We start from the raw sequence: 23,823 nt of genomic DNA, 5'->3' as shown, positions 1-23,823 counted from the left end.
CACCAGAGATTACCAGATGGGGAAAGGCAAACACAACGATCTTACCAAAAGAAACCAAGACTACTTGGCATCATCAGAACCCAGTACTCCCATCACAGCAAGTCCTGGATACCCCAACACACCGGAAAAGCAAGATTCAGATTGAAAATCATATCTCATGATGCTGATAGAGGATATTAAGAAGGACATAAATAACTCCCTTAAAGAAATGCAGGAGAACACAGGCAAAGAGGTAGAAGCCCTTAAAGACGAAACACAAAAATACCTTAAAGAATTACAGGAAAACACAACTAAACAGGTGAAGGAATTGAACAAAACCATCCAGGATCTAAAAATGGAAGTAGAAACAATAAACAAATCACAAAGGGAGACAACTCTGGAGATAGAAAACCTAGGAAAGAAGTCAAGAGCCATAGATGCAAGCATTACCAACAGAATACAAGAGATAAGAGAGAATCTCAGGTGCAGAAGATTCCATAGAAAACATGGACACAACAGTCAAAGAAAATGCAAAATGCAAAAAGATCCAAACTCAATACATCCAGGAAATCCAGGACACAATGAGAAGACCAAACCTAAGGATAATAGGTATAGAAGAGAATGAAGATTTCCAGCTTAAGAGGCCAGTAAATATTTTCAACAAAATTATAGAAGAAAACTTCCCTAACCTAAAGAAAGCGATCACTATTAACATACAAGAAGCCTACAGAACTCCAAATAGCCTGGACCAGAAAAGAAATTCCTCCTGTCACATAATAATCAATCCACCAAATACATAAAACAAAGAAAGAATATTAAGAGCAGTAAGGGAAAAGGGTCAAGTAACATATAAAGGCAGACCTATCAGAATTACACCAGACTTTTCAACAGAGAATGTGGAAACCAGAAGATCCTGGGCAGATGTCATACAGACCCTAAGAGAACACAAATGCCAGCCCAGGCTACTATACCCAACAAAACTCAATTACCATAGGTGGAGAAACCAAGATATTCCATGACAAAACCAAATTTACATAATATCTTTCCACAAATCCAGCCCTTCAAAGGGTAATAAAGGGAAAACTCTAGCACAAGGAGGGAAACACCACTCTAGAAAAAGCAAGAAAGTAATCTTTCAACAAACCTAGAAGAAGATAGCAACATTAACAGAATTCCAACTCTAACAACAAAAATAACAGGAAGCAACAATTACTTTTCCTTAATATCTCTCAATATCAATGGACTCAATTCCCCAATAAAAAGACATAAACTAACGGACTGGTTATGTAAACAGGACACAACATTTTGCTGCATATAGGAAACCCACCTCAGTCCAAAGACAGACACTACCTCAGAATAAACGGCTGGAATTTCCAAGCAATTGGTCCCAAGAAACAAGCTGGAGTAGCCATTCCAATATAGGATAAAATGGACTTTTAGTGTAAAGTTATCAAAAAAGATAAGGAGGGACGCTTCATACTCATCAAAGGTAAAATCTACCAAGATGAACTCTCAATTCTGAATATCTATGCTCCAATTCAAGGGCACCCACATTCATAAAAGAAACTTTACTAAAGCTCAGAGCAAACATTGCACCCCATACAATAATCGTGAGAGACTTCAACACCCCACTCTCAGCATTGGACAGATCATGGAAACAGAAACTAAACAGAGACACAGTGAAACTAACAGAAGTTAGGAAATAAATGGATTTAACAGATATCTATAGAACATTGTATCCTAAAACAAAAGGATATACTTTCTTCTCAGCACCTCATGGTACCTTCTACAAAATTGACCATATAAATCTGTCCCAAAATGCCTCAACAGAAACAAGAAGACTGAAATAATACCATGAATCCTATCTGATCACCACGGACTAAGGCTAATCTTCAATAACAACATAAATAATGGAAAGCCCACATACATGTGGAAGCTGAACAACACTACTCAATGATAACTTGGTCAAGGAAGAAATAAAGAAATTAAAGACTTTTTAGAATTTAATGAAAATGAAGGTACAACATACCAAACTTATGGGACACAATGAAGGCAGTGCTAAGAGGAAAACTCATAGCTCTGAGTGCCTCCCAAAAGAAACTGGAGAGAGCATACACTAGCAGCTTAACAGCACACCTGAAAGCTCTAAAACAAAAAGAATCAAATTCACCCAAGAGGATTAGACAGCCCAGAATAATTAAACTCTGGGCTGAAATCAACCAGATGGAAACAAAAAGAACTATACAAAGAATCAACCAAAGCAGGAGCTGGTTTCTTTGAGAAAATCAACAAAATAGATAAACCCTTACCCAGACTAACTAGAGGGCACAGAGACAGTATCTTAATTAACAATATCAGAAATGAAAAGGGAGACATAACAACAGAAACTGAGGAAATCCAAAATATCATCAGATCTGTACTGGCTAAGTTTTGTGTCAACTTGACACAGCTGGAGTTATCACAGAGAAAGGAGCTTCAGTTGAGGAAATGCCTCCATGAGATCCAGCTTTAAGGCATTTCCTCAATTAGTGATCAAGGGGGAAAGGCCCCTTGTGGGTGGGACCATCTCTGGGCTGGTAGTCTTGGTTCTATAAGAGAGCAGGCTGAGCAAGCCAGAAGAAGCAAGCCAGTAAAGAACATCCCTCCATGGCTTCTGCATCAGCTCCTGCTTTCTGACCTGCTTGAGTTCCAGTCCTGACTTCCTTTGGTGATGAACAGCAGTATGGAAGTGTAAGTCGAATAAACCCTTTCCTCCCCAACTTGCTTCTTGGTCATGATGTTTGTGCAGGAATAGAAACCCTAACTAAGACAAATTGGTACCAGCAGAGTGGGGTATTCCTGTGACAACCTGGCCATGTTTTGGGGAGGACTGTGGAAGGACTTTGGACCTTTGGGATAGAAGATCCATTCAGTGTTAAGATCCATTCAGTGTTAAGAGCTCTGTCAGATGTTGTGTAGGAGCTTGGAAGATAATGTTGAAAACAGTCGTTCAGTTGAAGAATCAGCTGTGATTAACAAGATACCAGAAGGCCTGGTTTGTGAAATTTCAGAGGGAAAATTAAAGACTCTCTTCAGGGCCATTGCTGTTTTTATTGTGAAGATTTTGTAGTTCTGGTTAGCTGGGGCTGAAGAATCAGCTGTGATAAACAAGATACCAGAACTACTAAAGCAAAAACTTTGCATTACTGGGACTATAGATGCTGGTTAGCTGGAGCTAAGAAATTAGCGGTGCTTAAGAAGAGACCAGCATTGTTGAGGTGACATCTTCTGGGAAGTGTTTTCTGAAAGCACAGAGGCTGTGTTCCAGAGATAGCCAAGGTTGTACCTTGTGCTGTGGCTGGACTTGGTAATGTGTAAGAGTCACCCAGGTGGTATTGGTTTTGAAGGCATGAAGGGGTCACGCAGAGCAGCTGAGGCTCGGCACTGTGAGAGGCCATGGAAGGCCATTGGTGAAGGTGCAGCCTCAGTTGCAATTGATGGCCCAGGACTGAAGGGGTCATGCAGTGTTTTGGAGATGCCAGTACTATGAGATGACCACCAAGAGCAGCAGCAGTGGAGTACAGACATCTGGAGCCTAGAGGACGATGTGTGTGCCACAAAGGGCATGGCTAGAGAAGTGACCCAAGCCCTTGGAGGAACCCAGAAGATCTTGAGTTGGATCCCAGACATTGGACGGTTGGAGATTGATTTTTGCTTTTGATTGTGACTGTGCCCTGATATTTTCCCTCTTGAAGGAAGAAACTATTTAGTGGAGCCCGCAGTTAAGAGACTTTTAATTGTAAAAAGACTTTGGATTTTAAAAGAGATGGATATTTTAAAGAGATTGAAATTTTAACAATATGTAAAGACTGTGGGACGTTTAAAGTTATTTAGATCTTGGGGATGAATAAGAATGTAAGGGTTGAGGCTAACTAGTGATGTGTTTGTGTGTCAAGCTGACAAGGGGTCAATTGTACTGGCTAGTTTTGTGTCAACTTGACACAGATGAAGTTATCACAGAGAAAGGAGCTTCAGTTGAGGAAATGCCTCCATGAGATCCAACTGTAAGGCATTTCCTCAATTAGTGATCAAGGGGGAAAGGCCCCTTGTGGGTGGGACCATCCCTGGGCTGGTAGTCTTGGGTTCTATAAGAGAGTAGGCTGAGCAAGCCAGGAGAAGCAAGCCAGTAAAGAACATCCTTCCATGGCTTCTGCATCAGCTCCTGCTTTCTGACCTGCTTGAGTTCCAGTCCTGACTTCCTTTGGTGATGAACAGCAGTATGGAAGTGTAAGCCTAATAAACCCTTTCCTCCCCAACTTGCTTCTTGATCATGATGTTTGTGCAGGAATAGAAACTCTGACTAAGACAAGATCCTACTACAAAAGGCTATACTCAACACAACTGGAATAACTGGATGAAATAGACAACTTTCTAGACAGAGCAGATACTGAGGTTAGATCAGGATCAGGTAAATGATCTAAACAGTCCCATATCCCCTAAAGAAATAGAAACAGTCATTAATAGACTCCCAGCCCCCCCAAAAAAACCCAAAAAACCCAAATAAACAAAAAAATAAACAAACCCCAGGACCAGATAAGTTTAGTACAGAGTTCTATCAGACCTTCAAAGAAGACCTAATACCAATACTCCTCAAACTATTCCACAAAATAGAAACAGAAGGTACTCTACCCAATTCGTTCTATGAAACCACTATTACTCTGATACCTAAACCACACAAGCACCCAACAAAGAAAGAGAACAACTGACCAATTGCCTGTATGAATATTGATGCAAAAATACTCAATAAAATTAAGCAAACCCAATCCAAGAACACATCAAAATGATTATCCATCATGATCAAGTAGACTTTATCCAAGGGATGCAGGGATGGTTCAATGTACAGAAATCCATCAATGTAATCCACTACATAAACAAACTCAAAGAAAAAACCCATATGATCATCTCATTAGATGCTGAGAAAGCATTTGACAAAAGCCAGCACCCCTTTATGATAAAAGTCTTGGAAAGATCAGCACATCAAGGCCTACAGATAAACATACAAAAAGTAATATACAGCAAACCAGTAGCCAACATCAAACTAAATGGAGAGAAACTTCAAGCAATCTCAGTAAAATGAGGGACTAGACAAGGCTGCCTACTTTCTCCCTACCTCTTCACTATAGTACTTGAAGTCCTAGGCAAAGCAATTAGACAACAAAAGGAGACCAGAGGGATACAAATTGAAAAGGAAGAACTCAAAATATCACTGTTTGTTGATGATATGATAGTATACTTAAGTGACCCCTAAAATTCCACCAGAGAACTTCTAAGCCTAATAAACAACTTCAGTGAAATATGTGGATATAAAATGTACTCAAACAAATCAGTGGCCTTTCTCTACACAAAGGATAAACAGGCAGAGAAAGAAATTAGGGAAATAACACCCTTCAAAATATTCACAAATAATATAAAATACCTTGGTGTGATTCTAACTAAGGAAGTGAAAGATCTGTATAATAAGAACTTAAAGTCTTTGAAGAAATCTCAGAAGATGGAAAGATCTCCCATGCTCATGGATTGGCAGAATTAATATAGTAAAATGGTTACCTTGCCAAAAGCAATCTACAGAATCAATGCAATCCCCATCAAAATTTCAGCTCAATTTTTCACAGAATTAGAAAGTACAATTTGCGAATTCATCTGGAATAACAGAAAACCTAGGATAGCAAAAACTTTTCTCAACAATAAAAGAACCTCTGGTAGAATCACTATTCCTTACCTCAAGCTTTACTACAGAGCAATTGTGATAAAAAACTTCATGGTACTGGTACAATAATTGATAGGTAGATCAATGAAATAGAATAGAAGACCCTGAAATGAACCCACATACCCATAGTCACTTTATCTTTGACATGGAGCTAAAACCATCCAGTGGAAAAGAGACAGCTTTTTAAACAAATGGTGCTGGCTCAACTAGTGCTTAGAAAGTAGAAGAATGTAAATTGATCCATTCTTATCTCCTAGTACAAAGGTCAAGTCCAAGTGGGTCAAGGACCTTCACATAAAACCAGATACATTGAAACTTATAGTGGAGAAAGTGGGGAAGAGTTTCAAACATATGGACAAGGGAAAAATTCCTGAATAGAACACCAATGGCTTGTGCTGTAAGATCAAGAATTGACAAATATTGGACCTCATATAATTGCAAAGCTTCTGTAAGGCAAAGGAGACTGTCAAGACAAAAAGGCAACCAACAGATTGGAAAAAGATCTTTACGAATCCTAAATCCAATAGAGGGCTAATATCCAATATAAACAAAGAACTCAAGAAGTTAGACTCCAGAGAACCAAATAACACTATTAAAAATGGGGTACAGAGCTAAACAATGAATTCTCAACTGAGGAATACTGAACGGCTAAGAAGAATCTAAAAAAATGTTCACATCCTTAGTCATCAGGAAAATGCAAATCAAAACAACTCTGAGATTCTACCTCACACCAGTCTTAATGGCTAAGATTAAAAACTCAGGTGACAGGAGATGCTGACCATGATGTGGAGAAAGACTAACACTCCTCCACTGCTGGTGGGATTGCAAGCCGATATAACCACTCTGGAAATCAGTCTGATGGTTCCTCAGAAAACTGAACATAGTACTGCCTGAGGACCCAGCAATACCACTTACTCGAATATACCCAGAAGATGCTCTAACCTGTGATAAGGACATATTCTCTAATGTGTTCATAGCAGCCTTATTTATAATAGAAGCTGGAAAGAACCTAGATGTTCCTCAACAGAGGAATGGATACAGAAAATGTGGTACATTTACACAATGGAGTACCACGCAACTATCAAAAACAATGAATTTATGAAATTTTTAGGCAAATGGATGGATTTGGAGGATATATATATATATATATATATATAATTCTGAGTGAGGTAACCCAATCACAAAAGAAAACAGGTGATATGCACTGACTGATAAGTGGAAATTAGCCCAGGAGCTCAGAATACCCAAGATATAATTCACAAACCACATCAAACTCAAGAAGGAAGAGCAAAGTGTGGATACTTTGAGTCCTCTTAGAAGGGGGAGCACACTACCCATGGAAAGAGTTACAGAGACACAGTGTGGAGCAGAGACTGCAGGAAAGACCATCCAGAGAATTCCCCATTGGGGATCCATCCCATATACAATCACCAAACAGACACTATTGTGGATGCCAACAAGTGCTTCTGACAGGAGCCTGATATAGGTGTCTCTTGAGAGGCTCTGCCACTGCCTGACAAATACAGAAGTGGATGCTCACAGCCACAGGGGATAGTGGTTTTCAGAGTGGAAACCAGGAAAGGGGATAACATTTGAAAAGTCAATAAAGAAAATATCTAATAATTTTTTTTTAAACTCCAAAAATCAAGATAAAAATTTCAAAAACAACAATAACAAAAATCCTCCAAAATGAAAATCAATCAAGCAAACAAGCAATAAACCTCAACCATATTTACTTGAAGAACTAATATTTTTATGAGAGCTGGAAAATATAAGAAACAAATTTTTGTAAGTAATTTTTAGGGTCTGAGTCTATGTTCATGGTTGGGTTGTTTTGTTTTGTTTTTTTAAGTCTCTTTCTGTGTTGAGTTTTATAATTTATTTGAACTCCAGCTTTTGTCCTTGGCTTAAATTCAGAGAATCCTTGTGGACTGTTCATGGAACACTAAGTAGGAAGATCTAACACTACATAGTTTTTATTGTCTTTAGTGTTTTTGTGCTTGTGGGTTTGTCTAAATAATATGCATAAAATCCTGACTTTTAATCTCACCCCTGCACTCGAGGCAGAGCAGGCAGTTCTCTGAATTTGAGGCCAGCCTGATCTACAGAGTGAGTTCCAGGACAGCCAAAGCTACACAGAGAAATCCTGTCTTAAAAAAAAACAAAAACAAAAAAACCCCACAAAACAAAAGGAAAATAGCATAAAATCTCATTCTGATCAATAACAATTACCAGCTGAACTTGTCTTTTCTTTTTCTTCAACAGAAACTACAAGTAAGAATGCTAGTGAGCTTGCAAATATAATATGGAGTTCCAGTGAAAGTGATTTCTCAGATGAAGACAAGACACTCCCTGCATTACAGAGAGATGGTAGGCATGGCCCTAGAGCCAACAGGCTTGGTGACAGGACTATCTCATGTCCCGAAGACGAAGACATTGAAGGTAAATTGCTGGTTTTGTAGGAAGTCCAGTTTCTGTTAAATATTGGGTTTGGTAGTGGGTTTTTTGTTTGTTTGTTTGTTTGTTTTTTGTTTTTTTGTTTTGGTTTTTCGAGACAGGGTTTCTCTGTATAGCCCTGGCTGTCCTGAAACTCACTTTGTAGACCAGGCTGGCCTTGAACTCAGAAATCCGCCTGCCTCTGCCTCCCAAGTGCTGGGATTAAGGGTGTGTACCACCACCACCTGGCTTGGTAGTTGTTTTATGTATTTATTATGAATTTGTTTATTATGAATTATGAGTTTATATATATCTAGCCCTTTAGAAACATATTTCTCATGACAACTTTAAGAAATAGATATTACAGTGACTTCTTATTTTGTTTTTGCTGTTTTAAAAAATGTTTTATTCGTTCTTTGGGAATTTCACATCATGCCCCCCAATTCCACTCATCTCTCTGTCCCCTCTTACTCGCCTTTTACCCTTTTGAACTCCCACACCAAAACAAAAGTCATCTCATTGCTGAAGCTGTAGTGTGTCACAGTGTGTCTCACAGTATACTCTTTTTGTCTACACTTCTTTGCTTGCAATGTTCATTGCAATGACTCGTTGATTTGGTTGGAGGCCTCTGGCTTCTGCTACACTATCTGCAACTTCACTGGGACCCCTCTCAGATATCTTGTTACCCGGTGTTGTGGAGATCCTGTAGTTTTGGATCTGTAGGACCAGCCCCTTCACACAGTCTAACATTTCATTGATGGGGTAGGTGTTGGGGTAGGCAACTCAAAGACCTGAATCTGGGCCTGAGAGGTATATGAGCTGGCCAGCCCACCAGCTCTCCTGCATCTATACCACTAGGGTGGGCCCTCTAGCCCTACTCTGGCTAGCTCATCCAAATGCCTAACCCAGCAAGGGGTAGGGTCAGCCTTCCTGATCTCATGCCTTCATTGCTAGGTCACTCATAACCCCTGAAACTAGGGCCAGCTCTACTTTGCTGCCCACATGAGGTATAGGGCCCACTCTCCCAAGTGTTGCAGCTGTTGAGGGACAGGGCCAGTTCTCTCACTCTCATGACTCCAGGGCCAGATCATTTGCAACCCCACCACCAGGGTCATCTCTTCTGTGCTGCCTAGGTGAGGGGCAGGGTCTGCTCTCTTGCTCTTATGACCCCAGGGCCACAGGTAGTGAGCGGTGAGGGGCAGGAGAGGCTCTCTCTCTCTCTCTCTCTCTCTCTCTCTCTCTCTCTCTCTTTCATGCCATTGCACTGGAGATGAGTGGCAGGGCCAGCTCTCCCAGACTCACACCCTCTGGGCTGGCTTCACTTTCCTGAATACTGCAGCTGGCTAGGTGTGGGGTCAGTTCTCTCTCATGCCTGCAAGACCAGTTCTCAAGATGCTCAGGTGAGCCAGCTTGGCCTACTTATGGCATCCCACCCTGTCTTAGTCAGGGTTTCTATTCCTGCACAAACATCATGACCAAGAAGCAAGATGGGGAGGAAAGGGTTTATTTAGCTTACACTTCCACATTGCTGTTCATCTCCAAAGGAAGTCAGGACTGGAACTCAAACAGGTCAGGAAGCAGGAGCTGATGCAGAGACCAAGGAGGGCTTGCTTCCCCTGGCTTGCTCAGCTTGCTGTGTTATAGAACCAAGACTACCAGCCCAGGCATGGCACCATCTGCAAGGGGCCCTTTCCCCTTAATCACTAATTGAGAAAATGCCTTACAGCTGGATCTCATAGAGGCACTTCCCCAAGTGAAGCTCTTTTCTCTGTGATAATTCCAGCCTGTGTCAAGGTGACATATAAAACCAGCCAGTACACAACCCATACTTAGTTCTATATTGAGATCTTGTTCCATAAAACAAAAACTAGGTGCTGGGGAAATGCCTGCATCAGTAAAGTGTGGCTGCACAAGTGTGAGAACTTGATCTCGATCTCTAGCAGCCATTTTTTTTTTTTTTAAATGGACACACTGAAGTGGAAGAGAAGGGAAAATCTCTCGTGCTTTCAAACCAGCTAGTTAGTCAAGTCATCCTGCTTGGGAAGAGAACTCAAAATATAAGATTGAAAGTCATGTAGGATGATACCTGACTCTGATTTCTGACCTCTGCACACATGTACAAGCATGTATGTATATGTGCATCCTCACACACTAGCCAATAAATTAAAAAATTAGAATATGTAAACTATGATACTATGTAACATGTGTTGACTTTCTTATAAAGCTGACCCTCGGAGTCTGAAGTCATGCATACAGCTGTTGGAGTGTCTCGCCTTTCAGTTCTCTTTCACACTATTTCCTCCTTTGATTTGTTAAAAAATCTTTAATAGATAATCAGTACTGCTGATACCAAGATTTTATTTTGTTTAAGACAAGAAGCTGGGAATTAAATATGTTATTTCCATTTATATATATTGCTCTTATTTCATGACTTAAGAAATAACCTCAATTTATTAAAAGAAGATTGGGACTATAAAAGGGCATATGATTGTTGCTAAGCCATCTCTTCAGCCCCATGTACTATATTTTAACTTTATTATTATTTTTTTCTTTAAAATTTTAACTTCCAGTCCAGTACTAAACCTGGTACACTCATAATGAGTTATTACTTCCTTTCAGTGGAAGAAAATGATGCTCTTCCACTGAGTGAGATCCATTATCTTAGTTCTCTGAGTAAGTACTGTAGGAAAGATGTATGTTATGTATCATACTTTACAGTTTAGTGTATCTGTGACAACCACTTTAGTTATATATACTTAGCAGATTAGATTTAGTATATTTAGTATATTTTAGTTAAAAATAAATATATGCTGGGCGGTGGTGGTGCACGCCTTTAATCCCAGCACTTGGGAGGCAGAGGAGGGCGGATTTCTGAGTTCGAGGCCAGCCTGGTCTACAAAGTGAGTTCCAGGACAGCCAGGGCTACACATAGAAACCCTCTCTCGAAAAACCAATATATATATTGGTTTTTCGAGAGAGGGTTTCTATCTATCTATCTATCTATATGCATAATTTAGCTTTCTTTCTTAAAATTTTCTAAAGTTATAATGAGATTATGTTTATGAAATAAAATGAAATTAAATTAGTTTGTTTCCATATTGATGAAAGATATTTCTGGAATAAAATTTTGGGTGATTTCTTTTAATTTAAAAAATTTATTTATTTTTATTTTTATTTTATATATATGCATGTTTGTTCACCACACGCATGCAGTACCTATGGAAGCCAAAAGAGGGCATTGGATCTTTTTGGAGCAGTAATTACAGACTTTTTTTTTTTAGAACCATGTGGGTGCCAGGAGTGGAACCTAGGTCCTCTGCAAGAGCAGTCAGTACTTCTAACTACTGAGCCATCTCTCTACCCTGAAAATTATTTTTTAACAATGGACTATATAAATAAGTCTTGGTTCATTGATAGCTTAGACTACTGAATTATGTAGAAGAATGAGGCAGCTTTCTGTATATTGATAAGGAGAGATTTTTTCACGATCTTAATTTAGAAAACATCAAGATATATAAGACAGGAGAAATGATATTTATCTTATTTTCTTGAGCATGTTGGAGAAACTACAAGGATTTGAAACCAGTTGAATAAATACTTGTTCACTTATGTTTGAGGTTGGGTAAGAGTTGGGAAGAACTGTGACTAGAGAGAATTGGAGAACAGTTTTTACTGTTGGTGTGTTTGTAGAAATCATCTCATGCTATGGGCACATCAGCCACTGAAAATATGTTTGTAAAATAAATGTGAAGGGGATATAAAATTAATAAGGGTAAAAATGTATTTTTTAGATGAATTACAGGTTATTGACTGGGAGGTTAACAGTGACAAAGAAGATCCTGGTGGGCCTAGTGAGTGTGAAGATGATGAGGGTACCCTGGATATCTCGGAATGTGATTCTTGTGCAAGTCTGACAAGTGATGACAGGCTATGTGAGCCCTCTGAGGTAAGAACAGATTGTTTAAAAATCTGTTATTGTTCTTTTTTTTTTTTTTTTTTTGGTTTTTCGAGACAGGGTTTCTCTGTGTAGCCCTGGCTGTCCTGGCACTCACTTTGTAGACCAGGCTGGCCTCGAACTCAGAAATCCGCCTGCCTCTGCCTCCCGAGTGCTGGGACTAAAGGCGTGCGCCACCACGCCCGGCTGTTATTGTTCTTATAACATTAGTAATTGTAACTCAGGTGGCAACACATGTTGACAAGAATGTAGAGGAAGAGAAACACTCTTCCATTGCTTGTGGGTACAACCACAAACTGGCACAACCACTCTGGAAATCAATCTGGAGGCTCCTCCGAAAATTGGAAATATATCTACCTGAAGACCCAGCTATACCACTCTTAGGCATATACCCAGAAAATGCCCCACCATGCCACAGGGGCAAGTGTTACACTATGTTCATAGCAGCCTTGTTTGTGATAGCCAGAAGCTGGAACCAATCCAGACGTCCCTCAATAGAAGAATGGATACAGAAAATGTGGCTCATTTACACAATGCAATACTACTTAGGTGTTAAGAACAAGGACATCATGAGTTTTGCAGGCAAATGGATGAAACTGGGGGAGAGGGAGAGGAAAAGGGGAACATGATTAGGTATTGGGGGTGGGGGAACAGGAGAGAAGCCCTGGGAACCAGCAGAATGAATGGAAATATGCAACCTCTGTAAGGGCAGGTCGGGGGACTCTAGAATGTAGCAGAGACCTGGGAGGTGAGAGACTCTCAGGATTCAAAGGGAGGAACCTTTGATGAAATGCCAACAGTGGGGAGAGGGAACTCATATACTCCACCTCCAGTAGAAAGACAGGGCATCAAGCGGAGAGGTGGAGTTGCCAACCCACACTCAAAAACTCTGACCAGAACGTCCCTGTCTAAAAGAACTGCAGGGACAAAAATTGAGAAAAGCCTGAGGGAAAGTCAGTTCAGTGACTTGGAATCCATCTCGGGGTGAGGGGCTCCAAGGGACAACATTTTTTTTTTTTAAATGAGTTCTTTCTTTCTTTCTTTCTTTCTTTCTTTCTTTCTTTCTTTCTTTCTTTCTTTCTTTTTTTCCTCTTTGGCTTTTTAGTTCTTTGTATAATATAATATCAAGTATTTGATATTAATCCTTTGTCAGATGTATACCTGGCAACAATTTTCTCCCATTCTGTGGGATTAAATTTCACCCATTTAATTGTTTCTTTAGTTGTACAGAATCCATTTTGACAAGTCTCACCTGCCAGTTCTTGGACTTAATTCTTGGATACATGGAATCCTATTCAGAAAGTCTTTTCTTGCACCAATATCATGTAGGATACTCACTGTATTTTCTTCTAGAAATTTTAGTGTTTCAGGTTTCACATTTAGGTGTTTGATGCATTTGGAGTCAGTTTTTGTGCAGGGTAATTTTGGTAGGTATGGACCTCATTTCATTCTTTTGCATGTTTTTCTAGCACCATTTGCAGAAGATGCTTTTTTCCTTATGCTTATAGTTTTGACATCTTTGTAAAATATTAAATTGCTGAAGTTATGTATAATATTGTTGGGATCTTTGATTTTGTTCCATTGGTCTACCACCCTTGTCTTTTGATTGGAGAATTGAGGTCTTTCACATTTAAAGATGTTTTTGAAAAGTGTATTGATGGCAATCATTGTATTTCTGACTTTTGGTGGTGTTGCTTGTGTTCTCAGTGGTACTTTTTGTTTAAAAAAGTTACACCTTTTTCTTTCTCCTGTTTCTGGGCTGTGTTTATTCCTCTCTTCAGTTTGATAAATTCCTCCTGTATTTTTGTTAGAGATAAAGATATTGCTTTGTAGATACTTTTTAAAAGACTTTATATCGTGGAAACTTCTGTGTGTGTCAGCTATGACAGTTTTGCTGGGTATAGTAATCTAGGTTGGTATTCATGGTATTTTATACTCGGGAGTGCATTGCTTCAGGTTCTGCTGCCTTTAAGAGTTTCCACTGAAAAATCAGCTGTTACTGTGATTGGTTTTCCTATATATGGGGCTTATGTTTCTTTTCTTGAGGCTTTCAATATTCTTTCTTTATTTTGTATTTTGCTGTTTTAACTATGATATGCTATGGGGATTTTCTTTTCTGGTCTTGCCTATGTGGTGTTCTATGTGTTTCTTGTAACTGTATGGATGTGTCTTTCTTAAGTTTGTAGAAATTTTCTTCCATGTTTTTGTTAAAGATCTGGTCTAGGCCATTGACTTGAATACGTCTACATTTGTTGTAATAATTCTAACTTTTTAAAGTTTTTTTGTTTTTTTTTGTTTTGTTTTGGTTTGTTTGTTTGTTTTTGCTTTCATGATGTGCCACATTCTTTCCTGACTTTACTTTTTTTTTCCATATTCTTTGCTTATTTCATCTAGATCATCTACTTTAAAAATTGTTAATCTGAGCCAGGCCGTGGTGGCGCACGCCTTTAATCCTAGCACTTGGGAGGCAGAGACAGGTGGATTTCTGAGTTCAAGGCCAGCCTGGTCTACAGAGTGATTTCCTGGACAGCCAGGGCTATACAGAGAAACCCTGTCTTGAAAAACAAAACAAGCAAAAAAATTGATAATTTGCCTTTTACTTGATGTGTGAACACTGGGTCTTCTTGCCAGCACCAGGACCACAATGTACATAGGTTTCATGATATAGCTATGGGGGCAGAATGGCTGTGACACATAGATTAGGGGCAGGAAGCTCAGATCCTGGACCTCCTGCAGCCCAGGATGACAGTGGCTCAGCATGTATATAGCTGAGCATGCTCTGGGCAGGGCAGAGCCTTAGTGTCAGAAAGGGCAATTGTGTTGTAAACCGGCCTGCAGCCTACTTGAACTGGGTACACCTGGGAGGCAGGCTGGGGCTGAAAAAGACTTAGACTGCGAGAGAGATTAATGGAGACCAAGACACGATTCTGTTCAAGGCCCATCAGTTTACTAAGAGAGTGTGGTTATAAGGGGGAAGGCCCATCCCCTGCCAGTCCATTCTTGGTGTCTGGAGCCAGCCTGTAAGTGACCTCAGGGCAGCTGTCTTGAGACCTGTCGATAGAGCTTGGTGGAAGACCTTAAAGTACTGAATTAAAGTCCCTTTCAGGTCGGGTTGAAGGGAATTCTGTGTTAATGACTGCTGGGTTTTCCTAGGGAGCTCCTGTGTCCGAGGACACATTCCTTTGGGCCTCATTGAGGATCCTTTCTCTCTCTGTAGTGGTAAAGAGGTAGGCTGATGGGTAAATAGGATAGTTTCAAAGAGATTAATCAAACCTTTGGGATTATCTGAGAAAGGGGGATGCTGAGACTTTCACTTGTATAGGTCAGCAGATGAGAACAGCCAATATTGCATAGCCTGATTGCCCTCATCATCTAGAGGTCTATATGCCCTCAGTGGGAGAGCCACCATGGTATCAGGGGAGGAGCTCTCTGGCTTTGGGTCCCCCTGGTGGGACTGGGAAGTTGGGGGTCTCCCCCTGCTCCTCCTCCTGGTAAAGGAGGGGAGGTACAACAGCCCCAATTCTGTATGGAGCAAGGATACCAGGGCTGGTGTTGGCGCTTATGGAGGAGGAGGGTCTAGGAACAACAGGTCTGCTGTCAAAGGGTCTTGGAGGATTGACTTCTTCTCAGATCTGGATCCCTCCTCCCATGTTTCCTATTTCCTGATGGCTGGAACCTTGGAGGTGTGTCTTGGGGAAAGAAAGGCTTTCGTCCATGGGGGGTGGGGGACGGGGTGGAGGGGTCCTCCACTAGATTCTTCCAAGATATTATATAGGGTACCTGGTTAGGGTGACCATGTGGTTCCTGTCTAAAAAGCTTCCTTTCAACTGCCCTGATGACAAGCAAGTTGAAGGTCTCTGTGGTACCAAAGGCAGGCCACTCTGAGGAACATAGGGTGACTAATTTTCCCTTGTTTACTACAACAGACAGGTTCTCTCCTCTTTCCTTAACTTCCTTACAATATGTTATTAAGATATTCAGCAGGGTAGATTCAGTCTGTCCCATGTCCAAAAATATTATCAGTCCAACTCCAAGAACACAGAATGAAATATCCAACAAACATAGAAACCATGGGATAACCAACAAACACAGAAACCGAACCCTCCAAGACTTCAGGAGGTGAATTAGAGTGTAACTCAGCTGGAATTGGCTGCCTGCTATACCCGCAGGCTCAGAAGGGAGGAGAGTCCTTCTGACTCCCTCCAGGGAGTTTTGCGTATCTTCCAGACTTCCCACGGGACCGACAATGTGCCGCTGTTAATTGCTGCCCTGTTAAGTAGCCCTCTTGCTCATGAGCCAAAGTGAAAGTAAAAAACAAACAAACAAACAAACCCAGCAGTACTCACTCACTCTTCACACTTAAGACACTCAGACTTGTGCTTGAGCCTGGTCCTCTGATCTGGGTGGTCTCAAGTACCACTCTTGGGGGCGGGGGAGGGGGGAGTGTCAGATCCCGGACAAGCCCCCAAATGTAAAGCCCCAGAGGGTCTTTACTTGCTTGGAGACCCCTGAGTGAGACAATGAGACTCGGATCGGTGCAAAAGTAAGAGGTTTATTTTTCCTGCGCACTGGGATCAACCTTCAGCAATCTCTCAAGCAAGAGATGAGAGGTGATCCCCATTCTAACTTACAAGCACCTTTTATACATTTTTTTAGAGGGCAGATTACATTGGTTATGGCTGGCCTTTTGCTTATTTGCTTATCAGATCATCCTGGGAGAGTATCTTTGTTTCCCAGAGGGCCCAGATGGCCTTTATCCAGTACATTTTATGGTTTTTCTGACAAGTGTTTAGTCAGAGTCATTTCTATGAAATTGTCTGGGGGGCCTGAGAGTATAAATCTCTCCCTTGGGGCCTAACACCCTTTCCTGGAGCCATCTCAGGGTTGGATCAGAATTGCTTAATCTTATCAGTCTCAAATAAGAGACATAAAACCTTTATATTTTTAATTAGTCTTGTAGCACTAGAACTGGGCAGGTATCAGCCCTCTGTGCTGTTTTGTCTACTTCCCTGTCAATAACCCTGAAATATAACTTGCTGTGTTCCTTCTGGACTCCTACTACTCCAACTGGCCTGTTCTCATAGTCATGTTCTCACCATCCACCTACCCTATGGCATCTCTTCTTCCTTCCTCCTCTCTCCTTCCCCAGTGTCTCTGCCTCAGAACCCAAGTCTGGGAACCGAAGCTCTGCCTACCTCTCTTCTGCCCAGCTACAGGCTACAGGCATCTTCATTCAACCAGTAGTTTTAAACTAAGGAGCAAGGTTGCATAGCATCTTGTGGTATACATGAGAATCTCCTTGTCCTTGAAGCAACCAGAGCCAATATTTAGTATTACAGTACACAGCAACAGACCAAACTTCAGCATGCAACTTTTTATGTGTGTGCACTTGTGCCAGTGACATAGTGTTCTGCTGAGTTGTTAATTGGTGAGGACATCTGGCTTCCTCACAGTCAGGATTAGGGTTATTCCAATAAGTTCCAGTACTTATTCTGATATAGTTGGGAATGCTCCTCTTGCTTTTACATGTGAGGTAGTCTAGGGAATGAGTAAGTTTTAAAACAAGCTTATTAGTATGTTTGATTTTCATGATTACAATTTTTTCTTCTTGTATGGCTCTGGTAGAGGGCTTGTTGCTTACATTCTTGGTTACGTGACTTAGCATGCTCAAGTTGGTTTAACCATTGCTGAATTACAATTTATTATAGGTGCTAGAGAGATGCTCAGAGTTAAGAGCCCTTTCTGCTCTTGCAGAGGACTCCAGCTTAGTCTTTAGTACACAGGTCTGGTGGCTCACAATCACCTATAATTCCAGCTGTAGGGTCTTAGCAAGCCTGCATGTTCAGAAAACCCATACACAGACAGACATAATTAAAAATACAAAAGTAAATTAACTTTACCATGCACTATACTGACTTGCCATTTAAGGTATTATTTTATAACATTAAATGAAATCTACTCAGAAAGTGTTTTGCTCTATTTCAAAATTAGAAAAACTAAGTTAGGAACAAGAAAAACAGTATTTGGTAAGAAGTATATGTCTAACATGCTATGTCCATCTTTCAGTATTTTATTTATTCTTTCAGTGTAATGAATTGTTTTCCCTTTGTTCCCCCTCCCCATTCTACCATTCTGTCTCTTTTACATTAGAAAGACAAGTAAAAAAGCTCAAGAGTAGACATATAAATCACACATGTTACACAAATGTTCTCTAAGAATATTTATTTTGCATATATGGGTTATTACAAGTAGTACACCAGATCCTCAGAAGGATACCTTTTATTTTTTTCTATTTAAGCCAGTTTTTAACCTAACTAGGAAGTTTCTGATAATGAAAGTGGAAAAAAATAAAAATAAAAGAGGCTTACCTTAGAGTTGCAATATGTGCTTTGTTTGTTTGTGTGTGTGTGGGGGGGGGGAGGGGGGCACATGCATGCATGTGTGCTAGTGTGGTTAATATCTACAATTTATCATTTTTTTATTTATTGATTTCATTCTTGAAGAAATTCATCTCTTCTTAACCAGAGTTATCACCTTGTCAATGACTGCAAAGCAGAGTTCAGTGCTTTATGATGGAGAGTTTTTTCTGTTAACATTTTTTTTGTTACACACACAATATATGCACATATACATGAAGCAAATAAACCTAAATATGTATTTTATATATTATAATTTGATAAGTACATTAAGTATTTAAAACCAACCCATTGTTTAAAAGTGCTATAGAACTTGTCCTTTGGAATGTTTTTGATTTTTTCTACATGGGTTATAGAAACTGGGTATCAAGACGTCCGTGATATTGGAAGAAACCTATCTTCCCATTAAATCTTTTTTTAAACATTTTTTATTAGATATTTTCTTCATTTACAATTCAAATGCTATCCCAAAAGTTCCCTATACCCTCCCCCTGACCCCCAGTAAATCTTTTACTCACTGTATCCTTCCATATACGTTGTAGGTGTAGACTATGGTCTGGAAGGCACCTGTTGAGATTTTTTCAGTTTCTTGAGTTCTTGGATAAAGAATTGGACAGGGACACATACATTATTAATATAAATGGAGTTAACTATATGTATCTGTAGCTCTAGGAAATCTAATATTCCCTTTTGTCCTCTGTAGGTATCTACATATATGTGGTATATACACAAAAGATACACATAAATACAATATACACATATATAAAGATAAAACTCTTTAAAAAATTCTCTACCTTTATCAGGCAGTACTTATGAATTAAATGTATATGATAAACTTAAGTGCATTTGCACTCTCATGGGAACATAATTTTTAATACAATGAATGCACCCTCAGAGGAATTCATTCGTACTGAGTTTTGATGTTATAGCTGAGAGTACTTGGCTAAACAGGTATTCTGATATAATTAGGATATGTAACCGTGTGAAAAACTAGATGAAGAATAATTTTGTACTTTAATAGAAAAAAGAATATGTAATAAACATGCGCTGTTTCAGAACTTCAACATTTGAAAGTCTGTTCCCAACATTTTCTGTAGTAATGCACTTTAACCCATGTTCCATGAACTAAATAAGTCGCTGTGATTTGTAGCACTTGTATTTCCAAAAGGAATTTCAATGAAGACTATTATTAGGTTGTACATTTGCAGTGGGTAGGAAGGGGACTTTGTATTGTTACTGTAAAAAGTAACATTTCATGTGAATGAAAATGTTTGAAAAATTTGGGTAGTAAGCTTCAATCTTAGAACTACACAGTAGTTACAGCTTTCATTTGTATGTATATACCCAATGTGTTATATAATATGTTGGGCACTACAGACTCTTTTGCACAGTGTTCCCTCATTCAGTTTCCAGAGTGACTCTGTTGAGATGGGTATCACTGTGTTTATTTTGCATGTGAGATTTACTTGGCCATATCTCAAATAATAGAAATGTGCCCCAAATAACTTTGCTTGTTAGGGTCATTTTTGGTGGTCGTCTAGACAGTTTTACTGTCTAACTCATGTAAGATTTTCTTAAAGGAGTAATATTATTTAAGAGAAAGCAATAAAGGGCAGTATGAATTTACCATTTAGGTCTATAAGGGAACAGATAACTTACTTTGCTAGCTTGCTTGTCATCATCTACTTGCGTAGGAAAACCCTACATCTAGGTTTTGGCACACTGTGGTATTTGGCTCTCAGGGAGGGAAAATCATTCCACCGTGTCCTCACTTTTAAGGGACCTGTTAGAACTTGCTATACTTGTTTGGCCTTTGTGGGAGGCTGTATGTAGCATTCTGCTCTGGTGGATGTCTTTCCTTTGGTTTACTTGAGAGGCCTTCCAGATTCTGCCCATGGAGAGCAGAGTAATGGGTGTCAGGCGATTGGAGAAAATAACATGTTTGCTTGAATCAAATTTCTCACTTGTCTTGTGTTTTTACTTCTATCATTTTATTGTGGTAGTGGGTTACATTATTATACAATGAAACAAGACTGCCTTTACTTTCATTTGTGTATAATATTTAGGTTTTTTTAATTGAACATTTTTAGAAGGAAAATACAATGGATCTTTTAAAAAACTTTTTATTGATTCTTTCTGAGTTTCATATCATGCAGTCCAACCCCACTCATCTCTCAGTCCCTTTGTACTTACCCTCTGCCCTTGTAACCTCCTCCTAAAGAAAACAAAAATAAAATATAAACAAAAGAAAACAAAGTTTAGAAAACATCATGTCGTGGACACTGTAGTGTGTTACAGTGTGTCCCACAGTATACACTTCTGTCCACATGTTTTTGCTTGCAGATGTTTATTTCATTGAGTCATTGGTCTGGTTGGAGGCTATCAGTACTGGACACTATCAGTAATGGATCTTCACTGGCACTGTTCTTAGATATCTTGTTATTGCCCTGGGTTGTGAGTTCCTGCAGCTTTGGATCAGTAGGTCTAGCTTATTCACACACTCTAGAAGTTCATCTATGAGGTAGATGCTGGAGTAGGCTATACATTTTTTTTTTGTTTGTTTGTTTAACTCAAAGCCCTGGATCTGGGCATTGGTGGTAAGTGACTTAGTCAGCTTGACAGCTCTCCTTCATTCTGTACCACTAGGGGGAGCTCTCCAGCATTACTTGAGCCAGTTCACACAGTGCTGCCAATGACAAGGGGCAGAGTCAGCTCTTTAGTTCTCATGCCCCTGAACCATAGGACTAGAGACAGCTCTACTCTTGTGCTCGGTTCAGGGGTGTGGGTGGCTCTCTTAAGTGCCGCAGCTGGCCAGGGACTGGGCCACCTCTTCTGCTCCCTGGTTCATCTATGTTCCTGCCACCAGGACCAGCTTCACTGTGCTGCCCACTCTTCTAAGTGCTGCAGCCAGTGAGGGGTGGGGCCAGCTCTGCACCTCCCTTAGACATCAGCTTGGCAACGTGATCCCAGGTGACAGCCCAGACCAGGGACATCTGCATGGTCTTTAATGGTAATATGAGCCACAGCCATAGACACAAACCCCTGCTGCTGCATGACCATAGACATGGCATTTCACCATGGCCTCAGGAAGCAGGGCAGGATACTCATAACCGACTGCTCCTCTCCATCCTCTTGTCTCCAGTTCCACCTCTCTACACTGTGTTCAGTTTTCACAATTCTTCTCCTTTTCACCCATCTGCCTACCACATACTTATACTTTGTAGTGGCTCCCACTGCAGGAAGACCATGTTGCTGGTCTCTGGGTGTCTTCCTCTGCCCATGCCACTGGGGCCCCTCCCTGTGCCTAAGTTAACCTGTGTACAATAAACCATTTCTGTAAATAAATGCTTTGAGTTTCACATATAAGAAAAACAGCCTAAAATCTGAAATTTAGAGTTCTGAAAAAATTTAGACAAGGGAATAGAAAGGAAAGATTTTATGTATGTTATCGATGTATTTTCTTGGTTTTTTGTTTTTGTTTCGTTTTGTTTGTTTTTTCCAGACAGGGTTTCTCTGTGTAGCCCTGGCTGTCCTGGAACTCACTTTGTAGACCAGGCTGGCCTCGAACTCAGAAATCTGCCTGCCTCTGCCTCGGAGTGCTGGGATTAAAGGCGTGCGCCACCACGCCCGGCAACGATGTAATATTTTAATGCTTCATGAAAGTCAGTAAATAGTAAAGAGAACTGAAGAAGATAGGTTTATTTGTTATTGCAGCAGGTTTGTGTGTGTTCGGGTCCTAAAAAAGTAATTTCTATTTATTTGCTATTTAGCTTCCTCTCTCTCTCTCTCTCTCTCTCTCTCTTCCTCTTCCTCTTCTCTCTCTTCCTCTCTCCCCTCCTCCCTCCCTCTTCTCCCCCCCCCCCCCCCAATTAATTATCTGTAGCTGTCCAGCAGCCGTGGAGAACTGGGTACACTTGAAGGCTGGGAATGAAATAGCACGGTGGGCGAGAAAAGAATGAAGCCAAGACAAAGATTTCTTATCATGGCTCAAAATTTCAGCTTTGAGTTTTTATAGGCAGAAGCCAAAAACCTATCCCTTTGTTTCAGCTGGATTCTGTTGCTTTGTTTCAGCTAGATTGAGTTGCAAAGTAAACTCAGTAAGTGGTCAGCTCCTTAAGGCTCCATAGGAAATGCAAATGTGGCAAGGCCAGGCCCTGACTCCAGCTGCATTGTAAAACCAGCTGAAGTTTGTTTAGCCTATTCAAGGCTGGGGGAAGGGCACAATTATTCCACATACCTTTCTTATTTCATAGTTTATATTTTCATCAAGCTGTGATCAGTGGCATCTGATTGTAATCCTAGCATTTAGGATGCTGAGGCAGGAGTATCACAGATTAAAGGCAAGCCTGAGACACAGTGTTAGTTTGTGGTTAGCCTGGACTTAGAGGGATCCGGTCTTGGAAAACAACAGTAGCAGCAGCAGCAGCAGCAGCAGCAGCAGCAGCAGCAGCAGCAGCAACAGCAACAGCAACAGCAACAACTAAAAAGGCAACAACTTAGCTTTCCCTCTCTGTTTTAGATATAATAAATTTACAGTGGTTTCCTAGTGACCCAATTTCCAACTGTGTCAGGAGACACTGTATAACACCAGGTTTCCTTAAGGCTAAAATTTTTAATCATCCTCATAGCAATAGTGTGAAGAGAAGATTAAGATGTAAAGTCATATTGTCATTCTCTGTAAATTGTTTTAAGCATGGCATGGCATTGGCATATCTAGTTAGAATTTGTTTCTCAACTCAAGATTATTTACCTGATCATTGTGATACTTCCAAAGGAATTTGTGTGTGTGTAATTTATTTGCATAAAATGTGTTTCTTGTTGTGTCTTTAGTCTTGCTGATATTTACACTTAGGAATTTAGGATATGAGATTTGTATATATACACATCCCACTAAGTTTTAAAATAACACATAATTACAATATTTTGTGCAGTCTTTGGATAGAGATAATTTATATTAACATTTTTTACAAAACTTCTGTTTTTTCCTTCTTTTTATTAGATATTTTCTTTATTTACATTTCAAATGTTATCCCCTTTAATGGTTTCCCCTCTGAAAATCCCCTATCCCATCCCTCTCCCCCTGCTCACCAACCCAACCACTCCCACTTCCCTTTCCTGACATTCCCTTACACTGGGGCATTGAGCCTTCACAAGATCAAGGGTCTCTCCTCCCATTGATGTCCAACAGAGCCACCCACCCTCTGCTACATATGCAGCTGGAGCCATAGGTCCCTACATGTGTACTCTTTGTTTGGTGGTTTAGTCCCCGGGAGCTCTGGGGGTACTACTGG

The 23,823-nt window shown here is 40.2% G+C and overlaps 1 protein-coding gene across 1 annotated transcript in view; it reads left to right on the top strand.

Moving 5' to 3' along the window:
* Positions 1-23,823, top strand: part of Spidr (scaffold protein involved in DNA repair) — a 222,678-nt gene that overhangs the window by 10,690 nt on the left and 188,165 nt on the right. Inside the window, exons 4-5 of the mRNA XM_021185304.3 lie at positions 7,991-8,167; positions 11,953-12,107. Coding sequence (XP_021040963.1) covers positions 7,991-8,167; positions 11,953-12,107 — 332 coding nt within the window. The remainder of the gene's footprint in view (positions 1-7,990; positions 8,168-11,952; positions 12,108-23,823) is intronic.

This window comes from Mus caroli, unplaced genomic scaffold (genome assembly GCF_978045245.1).
Source record: "Mus caroli unplaced genomic scaffold, Mus_caroli_1 scaffold_17, whole genome shotgun sequence".
Lineage (NCBI taxonomy): Eukaryota > Metazoa > Chordata > Mammalia > Rodentia > Muridae > Mus > Mus caroli.
Note: the sequence above shows the minus strand (reverse complement) of the source record. Positions and strands in the feature narration are given on the sequence as shown.